This window comes from Marmota monax, unplaced genomic scaffold, assembly GCF_021218885.2.
Source record: "Marmota monax isolate L192 unplaced genomic scaffold, Marmota_monax_Labrador192_F-V1.1 WCK01_AAM20220418_F8-fsc00228, whole genome shotgun sequence".
In the NCBI taxonomy this organism is placed as follows: Eukaryota; Metazoa; Chordata; class Mammalia; order Rodentia; family Sciuridae; genus Marmota; species Marmota monax.
The window spans coordinates 1,209,186-1,231,900 of record NW_026695240.1 but is presented as its reverse complement, the minus strand read 5'-3'; the positions used below and the strand labels follow the sequence as shown (position 1 = coordinate 1,231,900).

At 63.6% G+C, this 22,715-nt stretch overlaps 1 protein-coding gene across 3 annotated transcripts in view; it reads left to right on the top strand.

The window, feature by feature from the left end:
* The window catches only part of Pak4 (p21 (RAC1) activated kinase 4), a 40,009-nt gene extending 23,552 nt beyond the window's left edge, over window positions 1-16,457 (top strand). For 2 of the 3 annotated variants that reach the window (XM_046440112.2, XM_046440113.2), the window contains 9 exons: window positions 5,766-5,839; window positions 6,892-7,129; window positions 9,726-10,184; window positions 10,352-10,789; window positions 12,131-12,264; window positions 12,766-12,892; window positions 13,806-13,931; window positions 15,033-15,167; window positions 15,563-16,457. In XM_046440112.2, the coding sequence (XP_046296068.1) occupies window positions 6,926-7,129; window positions 9,726-10,184; window positions 10,352-10,789; window positions 12,131-12,264; window positions 12,766-12,892; window positions 13,806-13,931; window positions 15,033-15,167; window positions 15,563-15,718 (1,779 nt within the window). In that variant the 5' untranslated portion in view covers window positions 5,766-5,839; window positions 6,892-6,925 and the 3' untranslated portion in view covers window positions 15,719-16,457. Of the gene's footprint in view, window positions 1-5,765; window positions 5,840-6,891; window positions 7,130-7,945; window positions 8,034-9,725; window positions 10,185-10,351; window positions 10,790-12,130; window positions 12,265-12,765; window positions 12,893-13,805; window positions 13,932-15,032; window positions 15,168-15,562 lie in introns of those variants that run through there. The other variant, XM_046440114.2, reaches the window with a different exon arrangement.
* The last annotated feature ends 6,258 nt before the right edge of the window (window positions 16,458-22,715 follow it).

Below are 22,715 nucleotides of genomic sequence, written 5' to 3'. Positions count from 1 at the left end.
GAAGAGAATAACCTGCTCTTGGAGGGCGGCCTGTCGTCGTCCTTCTTCACCCTGGAGAACTGAGGCGACCATGTGCCTGCGGGCAGCCGGGCCTGGCCGGGCCTGTGCTCTTTGATGTGTCCACTCATTCATTCGTTCGTGCGGGAGCAGCAGTGGTGGCAGAGCTAGCCTGGAGTGGGGACCCACGTGGCCCAAGCGTTGTTCTACGTGCTGTACTTGTGTCATCTCCATTTCTGTCCAAACATCCCCATGAGGTAGGGACTGTCATTACTCCGAATCTGCAGATGAGAGCACTGAGGCCGAGAGAGGTTGAATGATTTGTCCCAGGGACACACAGCTTGGGATGGTAGAGTTGGTACCTGAGTTTGGGTGGTTTGCTCTTAGCCACTCGCAATCCCCTGGGCCATCCCTGTGCTGGGCAGTGGCCAGATAGTAGGTCCTGTCCTCATGGAGCTACCGTCCATTGGCGGAAGCAGGTATCCATCAAAAGACCACTTGACACACGGACAGTGCTGGCTGGGACGGAAGGCCACTCGGAGATGGCAAGGTATGGGGCAGTTGGAGGGTCAAGGAGGGGGCAACTGGGGGCCCAGGCCAAGTGTACAGTGTATGAAGGCACTGAGGAGAGGGTAGTGCCTTCTGGGCTCTCCCGATGACCAGCTTCCCAAGGTGAGGGCACCCCTGGGCTGTGTCTCTGTGACCTGTCCCCGTGTGGCCGCTGATGGGTTCTTGAGGCCTCTCTGTGGTCCGCCTCCTGCCCTCTTACCTAGAGCCCTGGCCACGAGGCTTGGGTGAGGTTAGTGAGGCTCCCTGCAGGGGGACAGCCTGGAGTTGGTCACAGTGGGCACGGATGGCAGTGTTGGGCACACACACCGGGCTCTTTGCTGAATTCCGAGGCATCAACGTCCGACTCTGAGATGGAGTGGAAGAGCGGCCTTGGGGACTCCTGTCTGCCCTGTCCCTCCTCTGCCTGCTCCTCCTCGGGTTCAGGACTCCTGTTGGCAGTAGCGTCAGTCTTTATCCCCAGATCTTTACTGAGAGCTGCTGGTGCCAGGTGTTGCTCAGGTTGCCAGGAGCCATGCTCTCCTGGGGGGTCTGGGGAAGGGCCCACATGTGACACCCTGTGGCAAGTGCCCTGGGGAAATAGAAAGCAGACCCCAGCTTTGTCGAGGGTTGGGCTGGCTCCTGATGGCCAGCAAGGGGAGTCGCAGCTCTGGGCAGAAGGGACAGTGGGTACGCCACAGGCTTTGGCGTGGCCAAGGGGGGAGGCCCTGGTGGCCAGGTGTGAAGGCGGAGCCCCAGGAGGAGGGGAGCAGGGGGCTTGGTCCCTTTGTTGACGGCCAGCTCCCTGTCCCCAGGCAGTGTTCCCATCTCAGCCCTGGTCATGTGGGGAGTTGTCTCTGCTCATGTCCCATGAACCTCTGGGTCCTTCCTCTGGAGTGGAGTGAGCCCCGATTTCCCCTGCTGTGGTGTCTCCCTGGGGAAGGGGTGGAGCCCTCCTCCCTGGGCTCTGCCCATTGTCCCCTGCGGTGCCTCTGCTGCCCTCCCTGCCTGCAGCCCCAGGCCTCCTCTCCCGCCTCAGTCCCTCTCGCCCCCCCCCAACCCCACACCTCCTGAACCCGCTGAGTTTCCTCTGGGTACTTCCGGACCTTCTGACTTGCCTCCTTCCAGAAGGTGAGCCCCGCAGGGACAGGCACGTTTCTGGCCGTCCTGTCTGTAGCTGAGGGCACCCGCCTGGTCTGGGAGAGTCCACCTCAGTAGTCATGACGGGCCGTCAAGTCGACGGGTGGGGGTGTCGCTTATGCATAGAGAAGGTGGGGACCCTGGGGGAAGGGGAGCTGGGGCAGATGTGGCGGGGAGGGAGGGTGGGGGAGATGTGGCAGAGGGAGTGGCGTGGCCGGGGTGGAGTGGTAAGGAGCCACGGGGGGCTGCAGAGGGAAGCCAGACCCCCCACCCCCCGCTGGTCAGCCCTGGCGGGAGCCGTCCTACCTTCCAGAACCAGTGGTGGACATGATGGCCGGGGGACAGGCTAGGCGGAGGCCTCCATGCGGGCGGGGGCCAGCGAGCACTTCCTCCCTGGCTCTCCCTCCCAGGGTTTCACGTTGGTGACTAGGAAAGGGTGTCTGTGACCCTGGCTGTGTCCCCTGGGCTTGCCATGGGCCCAGTTCCACTTGGGTCAGCCTGGAGGGCAGGGTGGAGGGCGGGCAGGAGGGTTCCTTGCCACACGTGTGCCCACGGGCACACACACGCCAGGTGGCTTCGTCACACGGGGAGCTTGTTCTTCCCCGGGCCGCACAGTGACGGGGCCTGGGCAGTGTGTCACTTTCCTCTCGTGAAAGGTGGCGGGAGGACGAGCAGGTGAGGGGCCACTGGAAACGGCCACCGCCGCTGGGCCGGGCAGGAGCCGTGGGGGCTGAGGAAGGCGAGAGCTTTTCGTTGACATGAGCACTTTCCGTGGTCCAGGGACACATGTTCAGGATCCAACACGACTTCAGGGGCACCTGTGCTTATCCTCTGGTCTCTTCCCGGGGTCCCTGGGTCGCTCTCTGCCCCTGGGTCCCCGGGTCCCTCCTGACTGTCCAGTGCCCTGGTCCTGTCTGTGGTGGCCGGGGTGGTGCAGCAGGAGCAGGTGCCCTGCCCTTCTCTGCTGTTCCCCAAGCGCCTGCGGGGGGGGGGCGGTGGGGGGACAGCATCTAGGTGTCGGCGTTGCAGGGAGCAGGGTGGGACAGTCCTTGTTCTCCAGAGCTGACCTTCGAGGGGAGAGGTGGACACAGAAGACTCACAGTCCCGCCGCACAGACTCACTGTCACCCCACATGGCCAGTGCAGCAGGGGACGATCGGCAGAGGGTGACAGGCAGGACGGGACGTCTGAGTGTAGACCTATGGGGGCAGGTGGGCAAAGGAGAGTCAGGGCGGCCCTGCAGGGGCACTCGCTGCGCAGCCGGGCAGGGTGACCGTGTAGCGAGCAGAGCGAGCGCAGGCAGGGGCGGCAGGAGGGCAATGGGGTGACAGGCAGGTCCTGCAAGGACAGTGGCCCCAGGAAGCAAAGGGCTTGAGGCAGCTCATCCGGAGTGAACTGGACGGCCCAGAGCCAGCCCTGCTCGATGGCTTTACAGAAGGACTTCACCTCTGTGAGCCTCAGTCTCCACATCTACAAAATGGGACCCAGAGTGGCCACTGTTCCCAGGTGCAGGTGGCCTGTGAGCTCCGCCTGGGCACTGAGGTGCGGGTCCCCTCATGGTGACCCCACGGTGCCAGGCGCAGAGCTGGGCCCACAGAGCTGCGGCGGCGGTCCTGTCTCCCTGCTGCTGCACACACCGGGCGGGAGGCCAAAGAGGCAAGAAGCAAAAACGGGAGGGAGGGGCTGGAGCCCTGCTGCGCGCTGCTCCCCACACCCCTCAGGACAGGACAGCCAGGGAGGAGGTGGGGACCCCTGGAGGGACCAGGGACCAGAGGGAAAGCGAGGTCTGGGCATAGAGCAGGCAGGGAGGGGGGCGTGGCCAGGGCTGGCCGGAGGTGATGGTAGGTGAGCCCCGCAGCCGGCCTCTGTCCGCTGCCTGGTTCACATCCTGGCTGCCTCTCCCTGGGCGCCCTGGACAGGGGGTTCCGCTCTCCGGGCCTCAGTTTCTGCATTTGAGGATCAGGGTGTGTCTTAGGCTGGCCACGAGGACAGACTCGGATTAGGCCCGAGAGCAGTGCCCACACAAGCTGACCTCCGCCGGCGGCCACCACCGACTCCCACAGCTGGTGCAGCTGCAGGTTCAGGGTCAGAGGGGCCAGAGGTCTTTCCTGCCTCCCTCGCTGTCCCCTGGGCAAGTAGGCTGTCCCGGCTGCCTTTTTCCTTGTCTCTGGCGTGGGCTTGTACTGTCCCCTTCTTCCTCCTGGGTCAGACGCACGGGCTGAATGAGGGGCGGGGCTGAGGCCTTGGGAGAGGCAGCTGCGGGTAGGGGTGCCCGGGTGCCCGGCGCTGAGCGCTCTCTGTGCGTGGCTTGTCCTGGCTCTGGCCCCGCGGACTCAGGCAGGCCTCAGCGCCTGTTTCCCTGTGTTCTGGTGAACAACAGAGCGTTCAGGGGGACGAACAGGCTGGACGCGAACGTCCTAGGACTCGCTCGTGTGGCGCCTCGTAACCGCTCCAGGGAGCACTGCCGTCATCGCTGCCTACTGACGGGGGAGCCAGGCGCAGGCCCCAGAGCTGCCCGGGACAGTGCTGGAGCTCCCTAGACGGGGCGGGCCAGGTCCCCCTTCACGGGGGCAGTGAGGTCGCCCTGCCACTAACAGCGAGCCAGCTGTGGGCGCTCAGCTGCCGACTCACGTTCCCAGCGGGCTGAGGACCCGTCCCAGCACCCCTGCCCACGAGGCCAGGCGCTGGCCAGGACTGCAGTGCCTGGAGCCGGCTGGGTGGGGCTCCCATGGTCATTATAAACACGGCCAGTTCCTCTGTTTGTCCTGTCCTCAGGGCTGTGCCCAGAGGAAAGGGGTGGCCCAGGCAAATATCCGGAGGTGTGCTCCTCTGCCCCTTCCCCGCAGGGGCACATGAGGCTGTAGCCTGCAAGGTGGCTTGGGGGTGTAGGCAGGGGCTGTGGGGCAGAGGGAGGCAGGCCACCCCGGACAGCCCCGCCCTCCTGGTCCTGGGTTCCTCTTATCTCAGTATCTGTTCCTCCCCCCTGGGTTTAGTGAGGGGTCGTGGCTAACCCTGTGCCCTTAGCCGGCAGAGGCCATGGGAGCCGCCTTCGTGCCCGACAGTGGGAGAAGCAGCTGATAAACAGCACGGAAAGTTCAAGACGAAGAACAGCTGCACACGGAAGGCGGGGAGGGGGTGGGGACTTTCAAGGTTGTAGGGACAACCCTGGGAGCCAGGACTAGAGACCTAGTGTTGAGCCAGGGAGCAGAGAGCGGCCAGGGCCACCAGGCGGACCAGGGGTGCATGGCTGGAGGACAGATGGACAGTGTTCAGGGCTGGGGAGAGACTGCGCAGGGGCTTGCTGACCCTCCTGGGGTCAGAGAGGGGGCTGGGGTGGAAGTGGAGGGTGCCCTGCCCGCCCAGGTCTGCCTACCACACACCCGGGCCCTGGAACCCAGGGCCAGCAGAGAAACAGGGCCAGTGGGGGAACCCTGGCCAAGCCTGGCTCTGGCCACCCTCTGGCCTTTATGGACCAGTTGAGACAGGTTGGCTGCCTGTCCCCACCCGCTTCCCACTGGGCTCCTGCTGCCAGACCGGTTCCCCTGGTTGGCTCCCCAGGACGGCCTTCTCTGGCCAGGGCTGGCCGCCTCCCCCTCGGAGCTGCACTCAGGAGAGGAGCCCAGGAGCCAGAGAGCCAGGCCTGGGGTGGGGGCGTGTGGCCGCAGACCCTCTGCAAGTACCCTCTCCCTAGGCCATGAGACGGTGCCACCCTGCGCCCAGCACTGTCGGGCACGGGCAGCCAGCTGGGAACAAGACGGAAGTCCTCCTGGAGTGTCGCTCCTTGCCCTGCTCCTCCACTCCCATGGCCCTCTCCGTCCAGAAGCCCCCCTCAGCCCGCACTGTCCCTTCCTGGCTGCTCCAGCTCCCTGGATCCCAGCTCAGACCACTCCGAGTTGTCTTTTTTGGGGGGCCAGATTTTTTTGCCCCATAGAGACAACCCCATGAGGTCAGGGACTGTCCAGGTCACCACTGTGTTCCTGCTACCAGCCAGCAAAGAGCTGGGCACAGAGGAGGCCCGTTGTCGAGTTCCTGAATGAGTGGACGGATGGATGGACAGACGGACGTTTTCTCCCTGTTTTACAGATGAGTCATCCGAAGCCCCGAGAAGGCACATCACCTGCCCTTGGGCACTTCTAGCCCAGCCACCCTCAAACCAGGTCTGTGTAACTCCAGGGCCCATGTATTAGGGCATTGGGGCGGGGCCCCACGGCAAGTGGCGGTGCCTGGAGCCCTCCTCCCACAGGCACCTGCACGGCCTTCCAATACTTGATGTCACTTGTGCCCAGCCGTGAGCTGGGCACGTTGTTCACTCATTCATTCCTCACAGCGCCCTGTGGGATTGGCCAGCACTTGGAGGGGTTCAGTCACTCAGGGTCCCAGGTAGCAAATGGCAGAGAGATTTGTGCTCCAGACACCTGGCTTCTCTGCCATCCTTTTGAGGGCTCCTGTAGGGTGCCACCATCACCCTCCCCTTGGGGGCCCCAGAACAAGTTCCAGACCCTAAAGACAGGTTCGTGTCATAGTGAGGGTACCCGGCACCCTGCCTGTCCGTGGCTGTGGGTGGAGTCGTAGCTGAAGGTGGGCAGCAGCTGGAGCCCAGGGTCAGGGCCGGGCCAGCAGGGTCGGGACGATGGCTGAGCGCTCAGAACGCGCTAGGCCCGGATGGGACCCGGAGGAGACTGGGCAGCCAGGCCTGCCCGGGCCCCGGTGTCTGTTGGAGGGGGTGATGGAAACATCGAGCAGGGAACACGAGAAGTAGCACAGACTTTTCACAAGTTAAACCATCGCTGAAGGTGACACGGTATAGGGCCGGTGGGACGGGGTGGTTTTACTTGGGATGGGGAAGGATTCGCTGAGCACTCAGTGCTGAGGAGGAGGGGCGTGGGGTGCCGGGCAGGGCGCCCAGGCAGAGGACAGCCGCCCAAAGACACTGAGGGGTGATGGAGGGCGCCCCGAGGTGAGAATGGAGAGTACCACGGAGGGCTGGGGGGTTCTTCCCGTTGACCCCGAGCGGGGAGAGCTGCTGGGGGCTGCGAGCGACAGGGCCGTGCCTGACCTCCGAGTGCCGGACGGACCCGGGCCCTGGGGCCTGGAGGAGACTGCTGAGGAGGGGCCGAAAGGGACCCGGGCAGAGGAGAGGGAGCATAGGGCAGGTGTGGGCAAGCCCCACTGACCCCTGGCCCGCCACTACCAGCATGTCCTCCCGCAGGTGCCCTGGTAGAGGAGCCCGAAGCCCCGGCGCCATGTTTGGGAAGAGGAAGAAGCGGGTGGAGATCTCGGCGCCATCCAACTTCGAGCACCGCGTCCACACGGGCTTCGACCAGCAGGAGCAGAAGTTCACGGGGCTGCCCCGCCAGTGGCAGAGTCTGATCGAGGAGTCGGCCCGCCGGCCCAAGCCCCTCATCGACCCCGCCTGCATCACCTCCATCCAGCCCGGGGCCCCTAAGGTACACCGCCACCTGCCACCGCCTCCCCGACCCCCACATCCCGGCCCAGTACTGGCCTCCCCACCCCCACCCACTTCCCTGCTTCCCCACCCCAAGCCCTTACTGGTCCACTGGCCTCCAGGCTCTGTAATCCTGTCCCCAGTGCCAGTCACCCAATTGCCAGCCTGCCCAGAGCCCCTTGGCAGTGGGGGGACAGGCCTGCTCCCAGGCAGTGACCAGCACCAAGTGGTCTGGGCTGGGGTAGGGCGCACAGAGGAGGCCCGGACCCAGGCCAGGCCTGAGGGTGAGCGGCTCAGAAGGGCGAGCTGCGGGCTGTGGAGGAGGCGGGCGGGTGCCCGGGAGGCCTGGGGGGCTTTCACGTTTCCTGGGCTTTTCTGCCATCTTGAGCACAGCGACCAGGCTGGGGTTGGAGCCAGGACGTGGCTTCAGCCTGTACTCTGCCCCCTGACCCCACCCCCATGTGGAGTTTAGGAATTATGGTCCTGGTGGCCCCGGGGGTGGCCAGGCTGGCCTTGGGGTGCAGAGTGCCTGGTGAGGCCACTCTTCATCCAAGGGTGATGGGACCCACAAGGGCTGCAGGCCAGGGCACTATAGCCAGGTTGTCCCCAGTGGGTGGAGATGGGCACGCCCGTTTCTCGGCAGACTGGCGCCCTGGCAGGCCTGTGGCTGACTCATCCTCCCCCAGTGCCCTGGCGGGGAGGAGGCCGAGGTCATCGGGTTGACGGTGGACGAAGTGCTGGGTCTCAGTCTGGGGCCGCTGGGGCGCTCGTGGCTCTGCAGGGTGCTGACTGCTGTGGCCTCTTTGCCCCTGCTTAGAAAGCAGGGTTCACGTCCAGAGCTGTGTTTGGGCTTCTCCTGCTACACACCAGCCACAGCCACAGCCCAGTGGCGGCCACCTCTGTAGGTGAGCACTGGTCTTCTGTGCCCACACTGCCCCTGTGGCACTCCAGGCCCTCCCTGTGGCCACTGTGTGCTGGCGGGGCCCATACTAGCTGGCTCTGCTAGCCAGGAGCCCTGCCCTGCAGCTGGCCCACCGCGAGGAAGGGGCTCCTGTCTTAATTCACACAGAGGTGACCCTCAGTCCAGCACTGTTCTCAGGCCCCACGGGCTTTGTGTTGGCTGCCCTGGGCCAGGAGTCCCCACGCCCCCAGGGGCCTCTTGGCCTCCTTCCAACCCCGCTGCCCAGCCACACCCTGCATCTCAGGGGAGGCCGGGCTTCCGGGCTGGAGCTCAGACTCGGGAGGCAGGGGCAGCAGCAGGCCACCAGGGGCTGTTTTTTGCACATTAGAGGAAGTCCCGGGCCCCTGTCCCTGCTGCCAAAGAGCCACAGCAGTGGTAGAGCCCGCCCCCAGCAGGTCCCACGGTTGGCTCCTGTGGCCTCTTCCCGCCCACACCCTTCCCACTGGGCTGCTGCGTCTGCTGAGCACCTCTGTGTGCCGCGCAGCTCTGGGGCCCAGATGTCGCGGGACTGGAAACTGATGGGAGAAAACGGTCACTGCCCTAGGAACATGGCACGTGGCAGAGCCCTGCAGTGGACAGGTGTGCTCCTACTGCACTGGGGTCAGTCCCTGGAGAAAAAGAACACAGGGAGAGGCGGGAGGTGGGAGCTGGTGTTCTAGACTTCGAGGGGCTGGGGTCAGCCGAACCTGAGAAACCCAGTTTGAACAAAGACCTGAAGGGTGGGAGGGAAGAGGCCATGGCTCCCTGGGAGATGTAGGGTCCAGGTGGAGGGACAGCCAGTGCAGAGCTCTGAGACTCGCACCTTGTACGGGGCTTGAACCCTGAGGCGCTTAACCACTGAGCCGCCTCACCAGTCCATTTTATTTTTTATTTTGAGAAAGGGTCTCCCTAAGTTGCTCAGGCCTCACAGAGTTACTTAAGGCCGGCCTTGAACTTGGGATCCTCCTGCCTCAGCCTCCCAGGCTGCGGGGATAACAGGCGTGGCCATCATGCCCAGTGTGTCTGCAGCTTAGCTGGTGTGGGAGAGCCCTGAAGGCCACAGCTCTGCCTGAGGGGAGGCAGGTGGTGGCCACGGAGTGCGCGGGTGGCTGCGGGCTGCGTTTGCATTGGCCATGCGGCACCCAGGGCCCCCTTCCCTGCAGTTTGGGCCCAGGCGTGTCCACTGTCCCTGCACCCCACCTCTGGCCTCCAGGGGAGCAGAGAGCTGGTTTGGGAGTGATGACCCTGGCAGCTGTAAAGGAGGACGTGCCCAGCTGGGCCCCAGGCACAGCGTCCTGTCACTCACGGCTCTTCAGAGCTGACGATGGGGCAGGTGGCTCCCTCCTCCCACCAGAGCAGGTCTCTTCCCATCCAGGGAGCCAGATGAGGGGTTGCCACCTAGGGGTGGCTCCTGTCGTGGCTCTGGGGTGACAGCCGGGCCCTGGCGAGTGCTCCTTCAGCTCCCTCCTGCCCTGAAGTGTGGTGGGGGAGGGCCCAGCCCCCTCCCCCGCCCTCCCATCCCCCTCCGTCACCCCCTGGCATTTCTTCATCGCGTCTCTGTCTTGTCTCTGTGTTGTGTCGTCCTGTCTGTCGGATGCACTTCCTGTGTCCCTTCCTCCTTGCCTGGCCCCCACCCTGCCATTGCCCGGGACCCCAGACCATCGTGCGGGGCAGCAAAAGTGCCAAGGATGGGGCCCTCACGCTGCTGCTGGACGAATTTGAGAACATGTCGGTGACACGCTCCAACTCCCTGCGGAGAGACAGCCCGCCACCCCCCGCCCGTGCCCGCCAGGAAAACGGGATGCCCGAGGAGCAGGCCACCCCAGCCAGAGGGGGCCCAGAGAAGTCTGGTGGCCGAGGCCGGGTCACTGGCCGCAGCGAGGCGGGTGGCGGCAGTGGTGACAGGCGGCGGGTGGGGCCCGAGAAGAGGCCCAAGTCCTCCAGGGAGGGCCCAGGAGGGCCCCAGGAGTCCTCCCGGGACAAACGCCCCCTCTCTGGGCCTGACGTCGGCATCCCCCAGCCTGCCAATCTGGCCAGTGGGGTGAAGCTGGCGGCCGGCAGGCCCTTTAACACGTACCCACGGGCCGATACGGACCACCCGCCCCGGGGAGCGCAGGTAACCCGTCCCTCACTGTCCCCTGCCCCTTGCTTCACCCTCCCCGCCTGCCAGCCCCAGTCCAGGCCCAGCCCCTGTGCATCACTCATCCTGACCACCATGTGTCTGTCCCTCAGTTCGGAACAGAGCCGCGCTGGCCCCTCAGCCCCCTCTCTCTTCTGTTTCAGGGAGAGCCTCACAGCAAGGCCCCGAACGGGCCCTCGGCAGGGGGCTTGGCTGCCCCCCAGTCCTCCTCTTCCCGGCCTCCCACCCGAGCCCACGGCACCCCCAGCCCCGGCGTGCTGGGCCCCCACGCTTCCGAGCCCCAGCTGGCCCCTCCGGCCCGCGCCCTCGCCACCCCCGCCGGGCCCCCTGCTGCCGGGCCCCCTGGACCCCGCTCACCCCAGCGGGAGCCACAGCGAGTGTCCCATGAGCAGTTCCGGGCTGCACTTCAGCTGGTAGTGGACCCCGGGGACCCCCGCTCCTACCTGGACAACTTCATCAAGATCGGGGAGGGCTCCACGGGCATCGTGTGCATTGCCACCGTGCGCAGCTCCGGCAAGCTGGTGGCCGTCAAGAAGATGGACCTGCGTAAGCAGCAGAGGCGTGAGCTCCTGTTCAACGAGGTGGGTGGCGGGGCTGCAGCCAGGCCTCGGGACAGGGCAGGGCCGGGCAGGGAGGGTGCCTCTGGGTGGAGTGCCCAGGGGGCCGCGGCCTCGGCTCTCCCCTCCTGCTCTGTGCGCCAGCCACCTCCCCACTGGAGGGTTCTGTCTCCGCCCTAACAGCGCCCACCCCTACGTCCCAGTGCACCTCCTAGCCTCAGGGGAGGTCCTGGGGCCCCCTGAGGCCCTCCCTCAGTGTCCTCTGAGCCTTGCCACCCATCAGGGTCCAGCTGACCGACAGATCATCCCCTCAGGCCTGTTCCTCCTCTGGTTCCCTGTCTCCAGGAGACCCCACCACCCCGTCTCTGTGTCTAGGACAGCGCCCTGGACTCTCTTTGTCCCCCACCCACGTCTCTATGCAGCCTCCCCTCTTGGACATCCCCTAAACAGTCCCCATACAAGAGCCCAGGCGGGCCAGATGCACTGGTGCATGGCTGTCATCTAGCAGGTCAGGAGGCTGAGGCAGGAGGATCCCAAGTTCAAAGCCAGCCTCAGAATTTATTGAGGCTCTAAGCAACTCAGTGAGACCCTGTCTCAAAATCGTAAAAGATTGTTTTTAAAATCAGGCTGGGGTGTGGCTCAGTGGTTAGCACCTCTGGGTTCAATCCCTGCACCCCCCCCTCCACCAAAGAGCCAGGGGTGTTTGCCATGTAGGCCAGCCACGTCCCACTCCGCTGCACAGACCCTCACAGCGCCCGCCCCCGTGCTCTTAGGTGGAGCCCTGGCCCTTCACTGTCCCTTGAGGTCCTTTTTGATCCAGCCCCAGTGAGGCGCCTGGTCTGTCCAGCTTCCTGCTCTGGCTCTCGTGGCCTCTTCCACAGGCAGCTCCCGGCTCTGTTCCCCAGGGAGTCTGGGTAGGAGAAGTGTCCCCCTCTGACGCAGGATTCCTCAGAGGAGCTCAGGTTGGAGGTCCTGGGGACAGCCCCTGTCCTCCTGTCTCTGCGTTTCCTGACCCTCCCTGGAACCCACCCTGTGCTCCCTGAACCCCACCTGCCCGTCCCCTGTGGGCAGGGTCCCCGCAGGCCCGGCTTCCCCTTGCGGGGCTCGCCTGTTCCTCTCCAGCGCCAGCCTGGTGGTCAGGGCCCGCCACCGCTCGCCCAGGCGGGAGTGGAGGTCGGGGTCAGAAGGCCGGGTGGTGCATGGGATGAAGGGTCGGCCCCCTAATGGAGGTGTCGGGCCTCCAGCTGGCTTTAAGGCCTGCTCAGGTTGGGCAGCGGGGAAGGCCACAGTGACCCGTGAGCAGAAGTGGGGGGTGGAACCTCCCCGAGGGGGGCGCTGCGCCCTGCCTCACGGACACCCCCCCAGGTGGTGATCATGCGGGACTACCAGCACGAGAACGTGGTGGAGATGTACAACAGCTACCTGGTGGGCGATGAGCTCTGGGTGGTCATGGAGTTCCTGGAGGGCGGCGCCCTCACCGACATCGTCACCCACACCAGGTACGCGGGGGCTGCACCCTGGCTGACCACCAGCCTGCTGGCTCCCAAGCTCCCCTTCACACCCCCCTCCCGTGACAGGGCCACGTCCCCCCAGATAGGATGGGTAAGGCCACATCTCAGCCAGCAGTGCCATGAGCTCCAGCCTGGGTCCCTGTCCTCTTAGATTCTTCCCTGTCCCCACTCAAGGCAGGTCTGTGTCCCCTATTGACTGGGATTGTGTCTTCTCAGATCCCGCCACCCATACCCCAAGTCAGGGCCGTGTCCGTCTCAGACCCCCGAAGCAGGGCCCTGTCTGCTCCTCGCCCACTGCCCCCTCGCTCCTCACCCCTCACCCCCTTGCCTCTCACCCACTGCCCCCTCGACCACTGCCCCTTGCCCACTGCCCCCTCGTCCCTCGCCCACTGCCCCCTTGCTCCTCACCCCCTTGTCCCTCACCCACTGCCCCCTCGCTCCTCGCCCATTCACCCAGTGCCCCTCGCCCACTGCCCCTTGCCCCCGCAGGATGAACGAGGAGCAGATCGCTGCTGTGTGCCTGGCCGTGCTGCAGGCCCTGTCTGTGCTCCACGCCCAGGGCGTCATCCACCGGGACATCAAGAGTGACTCGATTCTGCTGACCCACGATGGCAGGGTGAGGAGGCGGGTGGCCATTTGCTGGTGCTCCCCCACCTCTCCCCAGGTCCCCTCTGCCATTGGGGACACGTGCTGACCCTCCGTTCAGGGCTGTGAGGAGCAGTAAGCTGATCTGTTTCCCGTGGAATAGTCCAGACCTGGGCCCAGGGCAGGCGCCTAGACTGGCCGGGCCTCGGCCAGGTGCTTCTGCCTCCGCTGAGAAGCTCCAGTCCAGCCCCGGCAGCCCGTGGGCGCCCAGCCGCCGCCCTGCCGTAGACTGAGGTTCTGAATCCAGGGCAGTACCCAGAACTTGTATATAACCCAAGGGGGACGTCAGTGTCCTCGGGTAAGGGAGCTCGAGGTCCCTCATGTTCCTGCGAAGGCAGAGGGTGCGCGGTTTTCACGGAGCCCGAGGCAGAGAACCCCAGGCTCTAGACAGGTGTGTTTGGGAACGTCTGTGAGCCTCCTGAAATCGCAGGCTCCCCCCGAGAGCGTGCTTTCTGGAAAGATCTAGATACCCTCAGTAGTCGGGAGGGGCCCAAGGTTCCAGACCCTTGGTTCTGGGGTCTTGGCTGTTGCCAAGGCAAGCTGTGTCTGTCTGTCTTTCTGTCTCCCCCACCCCTATGGGCGTGCACGCGCACACACACACATACACACTGGGGCACAGTGTGTTGCTTGTCCCCATCCCCACCTGGCCTTTGGTATGTGCAGGACTCAGGCCACTTCCCTTAAGAGCCCCAGGGCACCTGGTGTCCCCTACAGAGTTTGTTCCAAGATAAGAGACCCCGAGGGCTCCGCAGGGGTTGGCTGCAGACCCCGGCTCTCACCTCTGGGCTGTGCCATGGCATCAAGGTGTCCAGGGCAAGGAGAGAGCCTGGTGGGCCCCTCTGCTGCCCCCAAGGCCACGCCCTGACCTGGCTGTCTGTCCCCAGGTGAAGCTGTCAGACTTTGGGTTCTGCGCCCAAGTGAGCAAGGAGGTGCCCCGGAGGAAGTCGCTGGTGGGCACACCCTACTGGATGGCCCCGGAGCTCATCTCCCGCCTTCCCTACGGGCCAGAGGTGAGCGCAGTGGCCCAGCTGTCCTGGTGACGTTTGCAACATGGCCCTGGTGCTGGGCTGAGGAGGCCAGTCTGGGCAGCGGTCGCAGGGACGGTGCAGTGGAAGAGGGCGGATGCGTGTTCTCGTCGTTGGTGGAGCTCTGGTTCTGGGCCAGGCCCGGGGCCTGGCAGTGGGAACAGAATGCTGGCAGAAGTGGTCACTGTGGGAAAGGGCCACGGCTGTGGGAGTTCACAGTGGGGAAGCCCGATCTGGCTTCAGGGAGCCCAAGTGCCCTCATGGCCACTCTCAGTGTGCTGAGGGGCCCCTCCTCTTGGAGAGGGCAGACACTCTCCAGCCATGCCGCTGCCAGCCCTAGCCTGTGTCCCCCCCCTTGCCCTGGCCTGTGTCCCTCCCGCTGGTAACTGCTTGGCGCAGGACTCCTCCCTGGTCAATCCACAGGACTTGACCCAGTGCCTGGCCAGGAGAAAGGCACCCTGGGAAGCACATGGGAGACTCAGGCTGGAGTGGGGTCACCCTGGCAGGGGAAGCTGGTGTGACTCTGAGGGGACATCTCAGAACTGTCTGAGACTGACGGAAACCCTCACAATCAGATTTAGAAAAATGTGAAGGTCGTGGATCCCAGAACCGTCCCAGGGTTCCGACAGCCACCACGTGTTTGTTCCCTCCCCAGCCCTGAGTTCCTCGGGTGGCCCGTGCCCGGCAGGCGCCCCCCCCCCCCCCCATGGAGCAGAGGCGGCCTCTGGGGGAGAGGCTCTCCCCTGGGAGAGCCTCGCTGTTTCCTGGGTGTTTCTGCTGAAGCCCCAGGACTAACTCTGATTGGCTCAGCTTGGTCACGTGCCCTGTGTCCCCACAGCTGACCCAGCAGCCTAGGTCATGGCCACATTGGGCCACAGTAGACCTGGTGCACTGAGAGGAAGGGCTCAGCGGAGGAGGCGCGAGTGCCCTTAGAGAGCAGGCGGGCAGGGCCGGGCGGGCAGACCCTCAGGAGGAAGCCATCCTGGGTCCAGGAGTCCAGGAGCAACGTGGCGAGGGCAGACCAGATCCCGGGCGTCCCACGGACTGGCCGCTCCTTTTCAGTCAGCTTGCTGTCCCTCCCCGCAGGTGGACATCTGGTCACTGGGGGTCATGGTGATTGAGATGGTGGACGGGGAGCCCCCCTACTTCAACGAGCCACCCCTCAAAGCCATGAAGATGATTCGGGACAACCTGCCACCGCGACTAAAGAACCTGCACAAGGTTAGGCCCTGGCAGTGTGAGGGGCGGGTGGGATTGCGCCCCGGGACATGGGCGCCCAGGGTCCCGCACCTCATCATCCACAGAGGTGCCGCCCAGCCGAACACGCCACACGGCAGGGCCGGGACCTGCCCACTCGCCCAGACAGGTCAGACCCACTCCAGGGCCCGGCTGTGGCCACGTCCTCCCAGATCGCAGCCGTGGGGAGGAAGTGAGCCCCAGAGGCCGTGGGTCGTCACTGCCCCAGGTCAGGCTCTAACCAGGGCTTCTGGGCCCTCCCTGGTCAGCAGGTGCCATCCGCACATTAGAGGAGGCAAGGGAGACCTGAGGAGGTGGCAGCGGAGCTGGCCCCGGGCCCGGTGCGGGGCTCTCTCGACCCTCCCCTGCCTCCCCCACAGGTGTCGCCGTCCCTGAAGGGCTTCCTGGACCGCCTGCTGGTGCGCGACCCGGCCCAGAGGGCCACGGCAGCCGAGCTGCTGAAGCACCCGTTCCTGACCAAGGCCGGGCCGCCCGCCAGCATCGTGCCCCTCATGCGCCAGAACCGCACCAGATGAGGCCAGCGCCCTGGCCCTGAACCAAAGAGCCCCTTGGGTCACTCTGCCCTGCCGGAGGCCAGTAAGGCAGCGTCCCCACCCCTCCCAGCCCACGAGACACTCCGTGTGTCGCCACCTCCTCACTGGGGGCTTTGTGGGACCTACTACTGAACTCTGGTTTTGGACTTTGAAAAACACAGGGACTTGGAGCAAGTGAGGCTCCTAGGACCTCCCACCCTCCAGGGCAGGCCCTCCCCTGTGTCTGTCTCCAGGACAGATGGATGGACGGATGGCGGCCCACATGTCGCTGGAAACCTGCAGCAGGGTCGCTGCAGGCGGGGACATATGGAAGGTGTGTGAGTGCGCGTGCCTGCGTGTGCACCTGGCAGTCCCTCTGTCCTCAGCCCGCAGGTGGGCGTCTCTGAGACCTCGCCTGGCCTCCAGCCTCCTGAGCCATTGTGGAGGTCCATCATGAATGTCTGAGAGTGGCCTTCTCCAGAGCCCGCACCCCTGGGGCTGCAGGGGTCAGGGGGCCGCCCGAGCCCCGCCTCTGCAGCTCGTGACTACTGCACCAGACAGCCTCCGTTTTCTAGAGATCTATTTATATTGTCATTTTATAACACTAGCCCTGCCCCCAACTGGGGACAGACGATCCTTGTTCTGTGGGGTGGCACAGGGACAGAACCACTGCCTGAAGATCGGGTTCCTGCCCCGCCCTCCCCTGCCAAGTCAGTTTTACAATTAAAACATTTTCTTGTTTTGTGGGGTTTGTGCGTGTGGTGCCCGAGGCCCCGGCCTGGCTGCTTGGGGTGGGCTCGTGGGCAGAGGCCTGGTTGACTGGGATTTTGTGACGATCCCCCACCCAGGCCCCAGACAGGAGTGGGACAGACCCCGGTCCTGGAAGCAGCCCAGCAGGCTGAGTCCACGGGCCACAGCTGCCAAATGGCAGTTTCCTGGAAACTTCGAGAGTGTTTTGAGCTGACCTCACCCTCATCGTGACTACTGACCAGACAGCAGATGAGCCAGTGACAGCAGACTGGCCACGCGACAGACGGGCCAGTAGACAGACAGGCTCTTTAGGGACCTGATGAAGTTGAGTGACCTGGAGCCGCCAGCCTGAGCTGCTTACTGGGTCAGCAGAGGGCGTCCCCTAAGCCGAGGGGCTGAGCCCAGCAGGGTGGCACGGAGGTGACCACCTGCCTCCTCCCCAGCACCCAAGAGGGGGGCAGAGGCTGACAGGAGCTCCCCCTGGAGCCCACTGGGCACTCTGCCACAGGACCTCTGCCTGCTGGCGGGGTGGGCCCAGGTGGGTCCGCCAGACCTGCCCTCACCTGGGCGTCCTGGGCGCTCACTGTCAGTGCCAGAGCTGTGCTCAGCCCGCAGGGTCCCCATGGGGACAGATTTAAGCCTGAGAGTGAGGAGCCGCCGCTGCACGAGAACCTTTTTGAGGCCCGGGGAATGGAACGTTCTGGAAAGAAGAGGCCCGAGCTGGCAAGACAAGGCAGAGACCAAGACCCAGCCAGGAGAGCCCGCACGGGGGCCGGGGCTCCCGGGGGCACGCCTCGCCTCGCACTGAGGCCGGGCTCCATCTCAGCCCAAAGTGAAGCCTTGGCCGTGGGCAGTTCTGCCAGTGCCCACCACGGGCTGGGGAGCAGGCTGCTGTGAGCCCAGGCAGGCGCACGCCAGGCTCCCCGGTGACTGCTGGTTGGGGCGCCCTGTCACTGCAGTGGAAATGACGTCCTGGGGGAAGGGGAAGCTGCCAGGCCTTGTCCCCAGGGAGCAGCGGCTGCGGGTCAGCAGGGGAGGTGGGGGGGCAAACAACCCAGCAACCCGTGAAGACAGGAAGCTGCTGCCACCCACGTGCCATGCTGGGACAAGGGGCCGGTGTGGTCACTTGCAGGAACACTGGGAGGCCCGCTTGCCTCTGCTGTGTACCCCCCCCCCCCGCCTCCACCCTGGGCTTCAGGTGCCTCCTGCTGGCAGAGCTGGCTGGTCCCCCTGCGCCTGCCGAGTGGCTCTCAGGCCTCAGTCTGGGCAGAACCAGCGCTCAGAGGGGGGTGTGAGCCTGGTGGCAGCCGCCTGGGGCCACAGGGGGCTCACTTTGCCCAAGTGTGACTGACCAACCTCCATGAGCAACGGGAGGCCAGGAGGTGCTGTGGCCGTGCTCAGGCCCAGGGTCCAGGCAGAGGAGTCGAGGGGTGTTAGCCGTAGGCCAGAGGGCGGTGACGAGGCCCCAGATGAGCCACTTAACAGGTCAGACCAGTGCAGCAGCCTGGGAATGTAGAAATGCAAATTTGTGGGTCCCACCCCAGGCTGAATCAGACTGGGTGGAGCCAAGCAATCTGTACCCCTGCCATGCTGGGGACAACACGGGTGCTCCCCACTGGGCTGCATCTAGCTGTTGTCATTTTGAGACAAGGTATCCCTGAGTTGCTGAGGCTGGCCTCAAACGTGATCCTCCTATCTCAGCCTCCTGAGTCGCTGGGACTGCAGGTATGCGCCACCGTGCCAGCGGCAGTCTGTGGTCAAGGCCTGTTCAAGTGTGGAAACCCCTGAGGTCCACACTGCTCGGGTGAGACACGGACCCGTGTGGGATTCCCCCCTCTGAGGCGTTGGATCCCAGTGACCCTCCTTCCACCTCGTGCCTTCACTGGAACTAGCGCTCCTCATGGGATAAGGTACAAAAGGCCACACCACCACAAAGGGCTGGGAAAGGTGGGGCGCTCTCCTCCAAGGGCTTGACCCAGAAGCAGCAGCATTTCTCCGTGGGCCAGTGCCCTGTCACACACGGTGCCTGGGCGCGAGGCACTTGGGAATGCAGTCTCATTCTGCACAGCCCTGTGGCCCCCAAAGCTATGGAACTGTGATTCCTCGCCTCGGTGGTTCATTGAATCTTCTTGGCCTCAACTGAAGTTTTGAGTAACGGCACAACAGAGAACCCAGAGGCAGACCAGATCCGTGCAGAAGCTTCCTAGCCGAGAAGGATGGCCCACAAACCTATAGGGGAAACGTTAAGGCAGGTCGGTGGCCCCGCCTGTGATCCCAGCAGCTCAGGAGGCTGAGGCAGGAGGATGGCCAGTTCACAGCAGCCTCAGCCACTCAGACCCTGTCTCTAAAGAGCCTCTGGGTTCAATCCCCGGTACAAAAAAAAATCATTTATAATAGGATTCAGAAATGGAGAAAATATTTGCAGAGTCTTACACTGATAAGACACCTTGGGGGAAATAAGAGGGCAAAGGGGCGAAGAGGAAGCTTAGAGAAGAAAGAACTCAAGACCAACAAGGACACGCAAAGGCGCAGACTCGGGTCATCAGAGGAGTCTAAAGTCAGACGACCCGATGCCGTCTCACGCGGTGAGCGGTGGATCAAGTCGGCCTTGGTCAGATTAGGCACCGGACACATGCAGCTTCCTGTCACTCCAGCAGTCACCCCGGGACTTCCCAGAGCCATGTGCAGTCTAGACACGGGACCAAGCTCGAGGGTGTCCACGCAGCTTTATTTATGGGGCAGGAACTGGACACAGCCTGCGTGCCCTCTCTGGGAACAGAGTGCAAAAACGGGGGGCTGTCCCCAGGATTCCTGTGCAGCTGTCAGAGCCAGGGACCAAGGGTGGCCCTGGGGAAGAGGGTCAGGCCAGTGAGACACAGAGGAAGTGCAAATAGCAGGTCCCAGCGTTCACATTACAAATTAAGGGCATAAACAATGGTCCTCATTTGCAAGTCAAAATACCAATTAAATACTACAGCCACCGACTCTGGGGATCAAGGGAGAAGCAAGACCTCGATGGCCCATGGCCATGCTCTGTTTATTTTCTCAGCAAAGGGCACTTCCCCAAGTCTCAGGTATCAAAGGTAAAAATGATCCAGGTAAACCAGGCGAGGTAGTGCACACTGTCATCCTGGCAAATCAGGAGGCTGAGATCGGAGGATTGCTAGTTTGAGGCCAGCCTCAGCCTCTTGGCGAGACCCTGTCTCAAAAAATAAAACAAGGACTGGGGGGGCGCTTACCTAGCATGTGTGAGGCCCTGGGTTCCATCCTCAGCACCACATAAAAATAATGAAATAAAGGTGCACTGTTCACACACAACGACAAAAAAAAAAAGACTGGGGGCGGGGCTCAGTCGTAAATCACCCTTGAAAAAAAAAGGCTCCACGTGATTCCAATGTGTAGCCAGGAGTGAGGAAGGAGACCGTGGGTTCACCTGCCTCAGTGACTCCTGGTAACACCCCACGTGTATCAGAAGACCCACTTCCCAGACGTGGAGACTGAGCCCCAATGGAGGGGAAGGGCCAGGCCGTGGGCTGGTGGGGGTGCCTCAGCCCAGCCCAGGAGCCTCGGATTCCCTTATCCCCATGGCCAGACGGGGACGTCGGTGGGCAAGTGGGTGAGGACCAAGGGCCAAGTTTGGAGGGGCAGCCGCTGCCCGGGACGCTTGGCCTTGAAGGTCACCAAATGTTCTGATTCTTTATTTTTGAGAAACCCCATTTCCCTGCTGAAGCCCTTAGATTTTAAAGGAACCAAATCACACAGACAGGAGCCACCGGCCACCATCAAATCCGACTGCGCCCCGTCTCTTCTAAGCCCCTGGTTTGACCTCATTCAACCCGAGTGGGCTGAACAGTGTCCCCAGGAGACGCGTCCTCCTGGGACCTTGGAACGCGACCCTTGTGAACAGGGCCCGCAGCTGTGGCTGGGTCGGGTCTCCAGTCTCTGGGAGAAGCCGGAAGAGGCAAGGGATTGTCCCCAGAGCTCCCGGGAGCGAGGCCTGCTGACACCTAGATCTGTGGCTTGGGCTTCCAGGACGTGGGAGCCGCGGTCTGAGCCCCGTTTGTGGCCACGTGTCCAACAGCCCAGGAAACAGGAGGAGCCCAGGACCAAGGCCCTCCCTCGGCCCCTCCACAGATGTCACCCAGCCAGGAAGGGGTGGGGCACTGGGCTTGGGGTCTCTGCACATACTCACCATGCCACACGGGTCACTGTGCCCTGGAGGGACCACAGTGTGGACAGGAGAGAGTCAGCTTCTCTCTTCCCCAGGTGGCCAGTCCCTCCACGGGGCCAGAGAGGCGGCTGGGGGCGGCCCAAGGAGACGCCTAGGACTGGGGGACAAGAGGGCTCGTTCGGGAGGTGGGACAGCTCAGCATCCTTCTGCAGAAGCCCCGGGTCATCTTTGGAGTCCCGGGACCTCGGCGGCGTCCTCCCCGCCCTTCTTTCCCACCCTTCCTCTGACCCTCCACCAGGTCCTCACTGGGCTGTGGAATCTCGTCTGCGATGTGAACAGGTGACCCCAGCCCAAGGCACCAAATGCACCAGATGGCAAAGTCGACCTTCCTCCCTCTCCTCCCCGCCCCCCAGTTCCCCTTCCGAGACAGCCACTGGGACAAGAGTCTGCTGTCTCCTTCCAGAAAAGCAGCACCCACAGGAAACAGCGCCCACGCACCCGCGGACTCGCTTTGCTTTGCAGGTCAGCATGATGCCAGGGACGTCTGCGTCTTGCTTTTTCCTGCCTAACAAAGCACCTTGGTGGCTGTCGCTTGATGGTACCTAAAAAGCAGCCTGGCTCTGATCGTGGCTGTGTAGTACTCCTTCCAACAGAAGAACCAGGACAGATGGAAACTGTGCTGTTGACAGACACAGAAGGAGCTTGTGGCTGTCGGTGTTCTAAACGACACCACGGCAGAGATCTACTGGCACATGATTTACCCAGCACACCTACACTTCCCCGGATGCTCACCTGCCCTGGGCCCCAGGTGATGTCTCTGGGTATCCCCGATCCTCTGGTCCTTCTCTGGCTCTGACCACCCCAGTCTCCGTGTCTCTCTTGCTGTCTCTATGCCTCAGCCTGTCTCTTTCCCTTTCTGTTCATCTCTTTGAGCCCAGTGATGCTTGACCACGGAGCCACATCCCCAGCCCTTTTTAGTTTTTATTTAGAGACAGGATCTCACTAAATTGCTTAGGGCCTCGATAAGTTGCTGAGGCTGGCCTTGACTTTGCCATCCTCCTGCCTCAGCCTCCCATGCCGCTGGGATTCCAGGTGTGCGCCAGCACGCCCCACACTCAGACTCTACCTTTGACTGGCTCTAGCTCCTTCTGAATCCATCTCTTCCTCCCCTGTTGCCCCCCCCCATCTCTGCCTCTGTCACAGCCGGCAAGGGGACAGACCTCGGCTCACCACCTGCCACCCCAACACGGAGCACTCAGCCTGCCCCACCCCAGCCCCTTCCAACGCAGCTGCAGCCTCCTGTCTTGCAGCCCTGGTGGGAGCCCGGCCTGCTCCCCCAGCCTGGGCACCCGCTTCCCGCAGGATCCCTCTTAGGGACATGCTGGCTTCTGGGGTGACGTGGGTTCTGCAGGGAAGCGGGGAAGCTGGCCCAGGTTCCGACTGGACGCTCTCCTCCTGGCCTCCTGGCCCTCCCGGCCTAGCAACCGGAGCCGCTGGGCCAGTCTGAACTGCGGACAAAGAGTGAACAAACCTGCCCAGGCCCTGCCCAGGCCCTGCCCTGGTGACACTGACATTGTGGCGGGATGAGCCAGATCATGACCCAGCAAACACGTTCAGGACTCCACGGATTTTTGGAGCACAATAAATGCGAGAAAGGACGGGGCCTGGCGACACGAAAGCAGAGCTAGGAAGTCTGACTCGCCCGGGAAGACCCCTGGCCATCCCTGTACATGAGGACAGCCAGCAGTGTCTTAGGAAGTGACGTGGAGTGGAGATGAGGGCGGCGGTGGAGGCAGCCAGGAGAAGGCCATGCGGGCGGAGGGCAGCATGTGCAAAGGCCCTGAGACAGGAGTGAAGCTGGAGGGCCCAGGAGCACAAAGAAATATGGAGCACCGTGCGCAGGACGGGGTGCATGGGCTGCCCCAGCAGGAACCAGGGTGGACTGAAGCTCACTCCTGGGGAAACCCAAGGCTTCAAGAAGGAAGGTCCTTTGCCAAGGACACTGTGATTATGGTAGGCATTGTTACGTCCAGGCAGCCCGGGTTCTGCACAATGCTCCATGTTGTGTTGCTGTGTGTG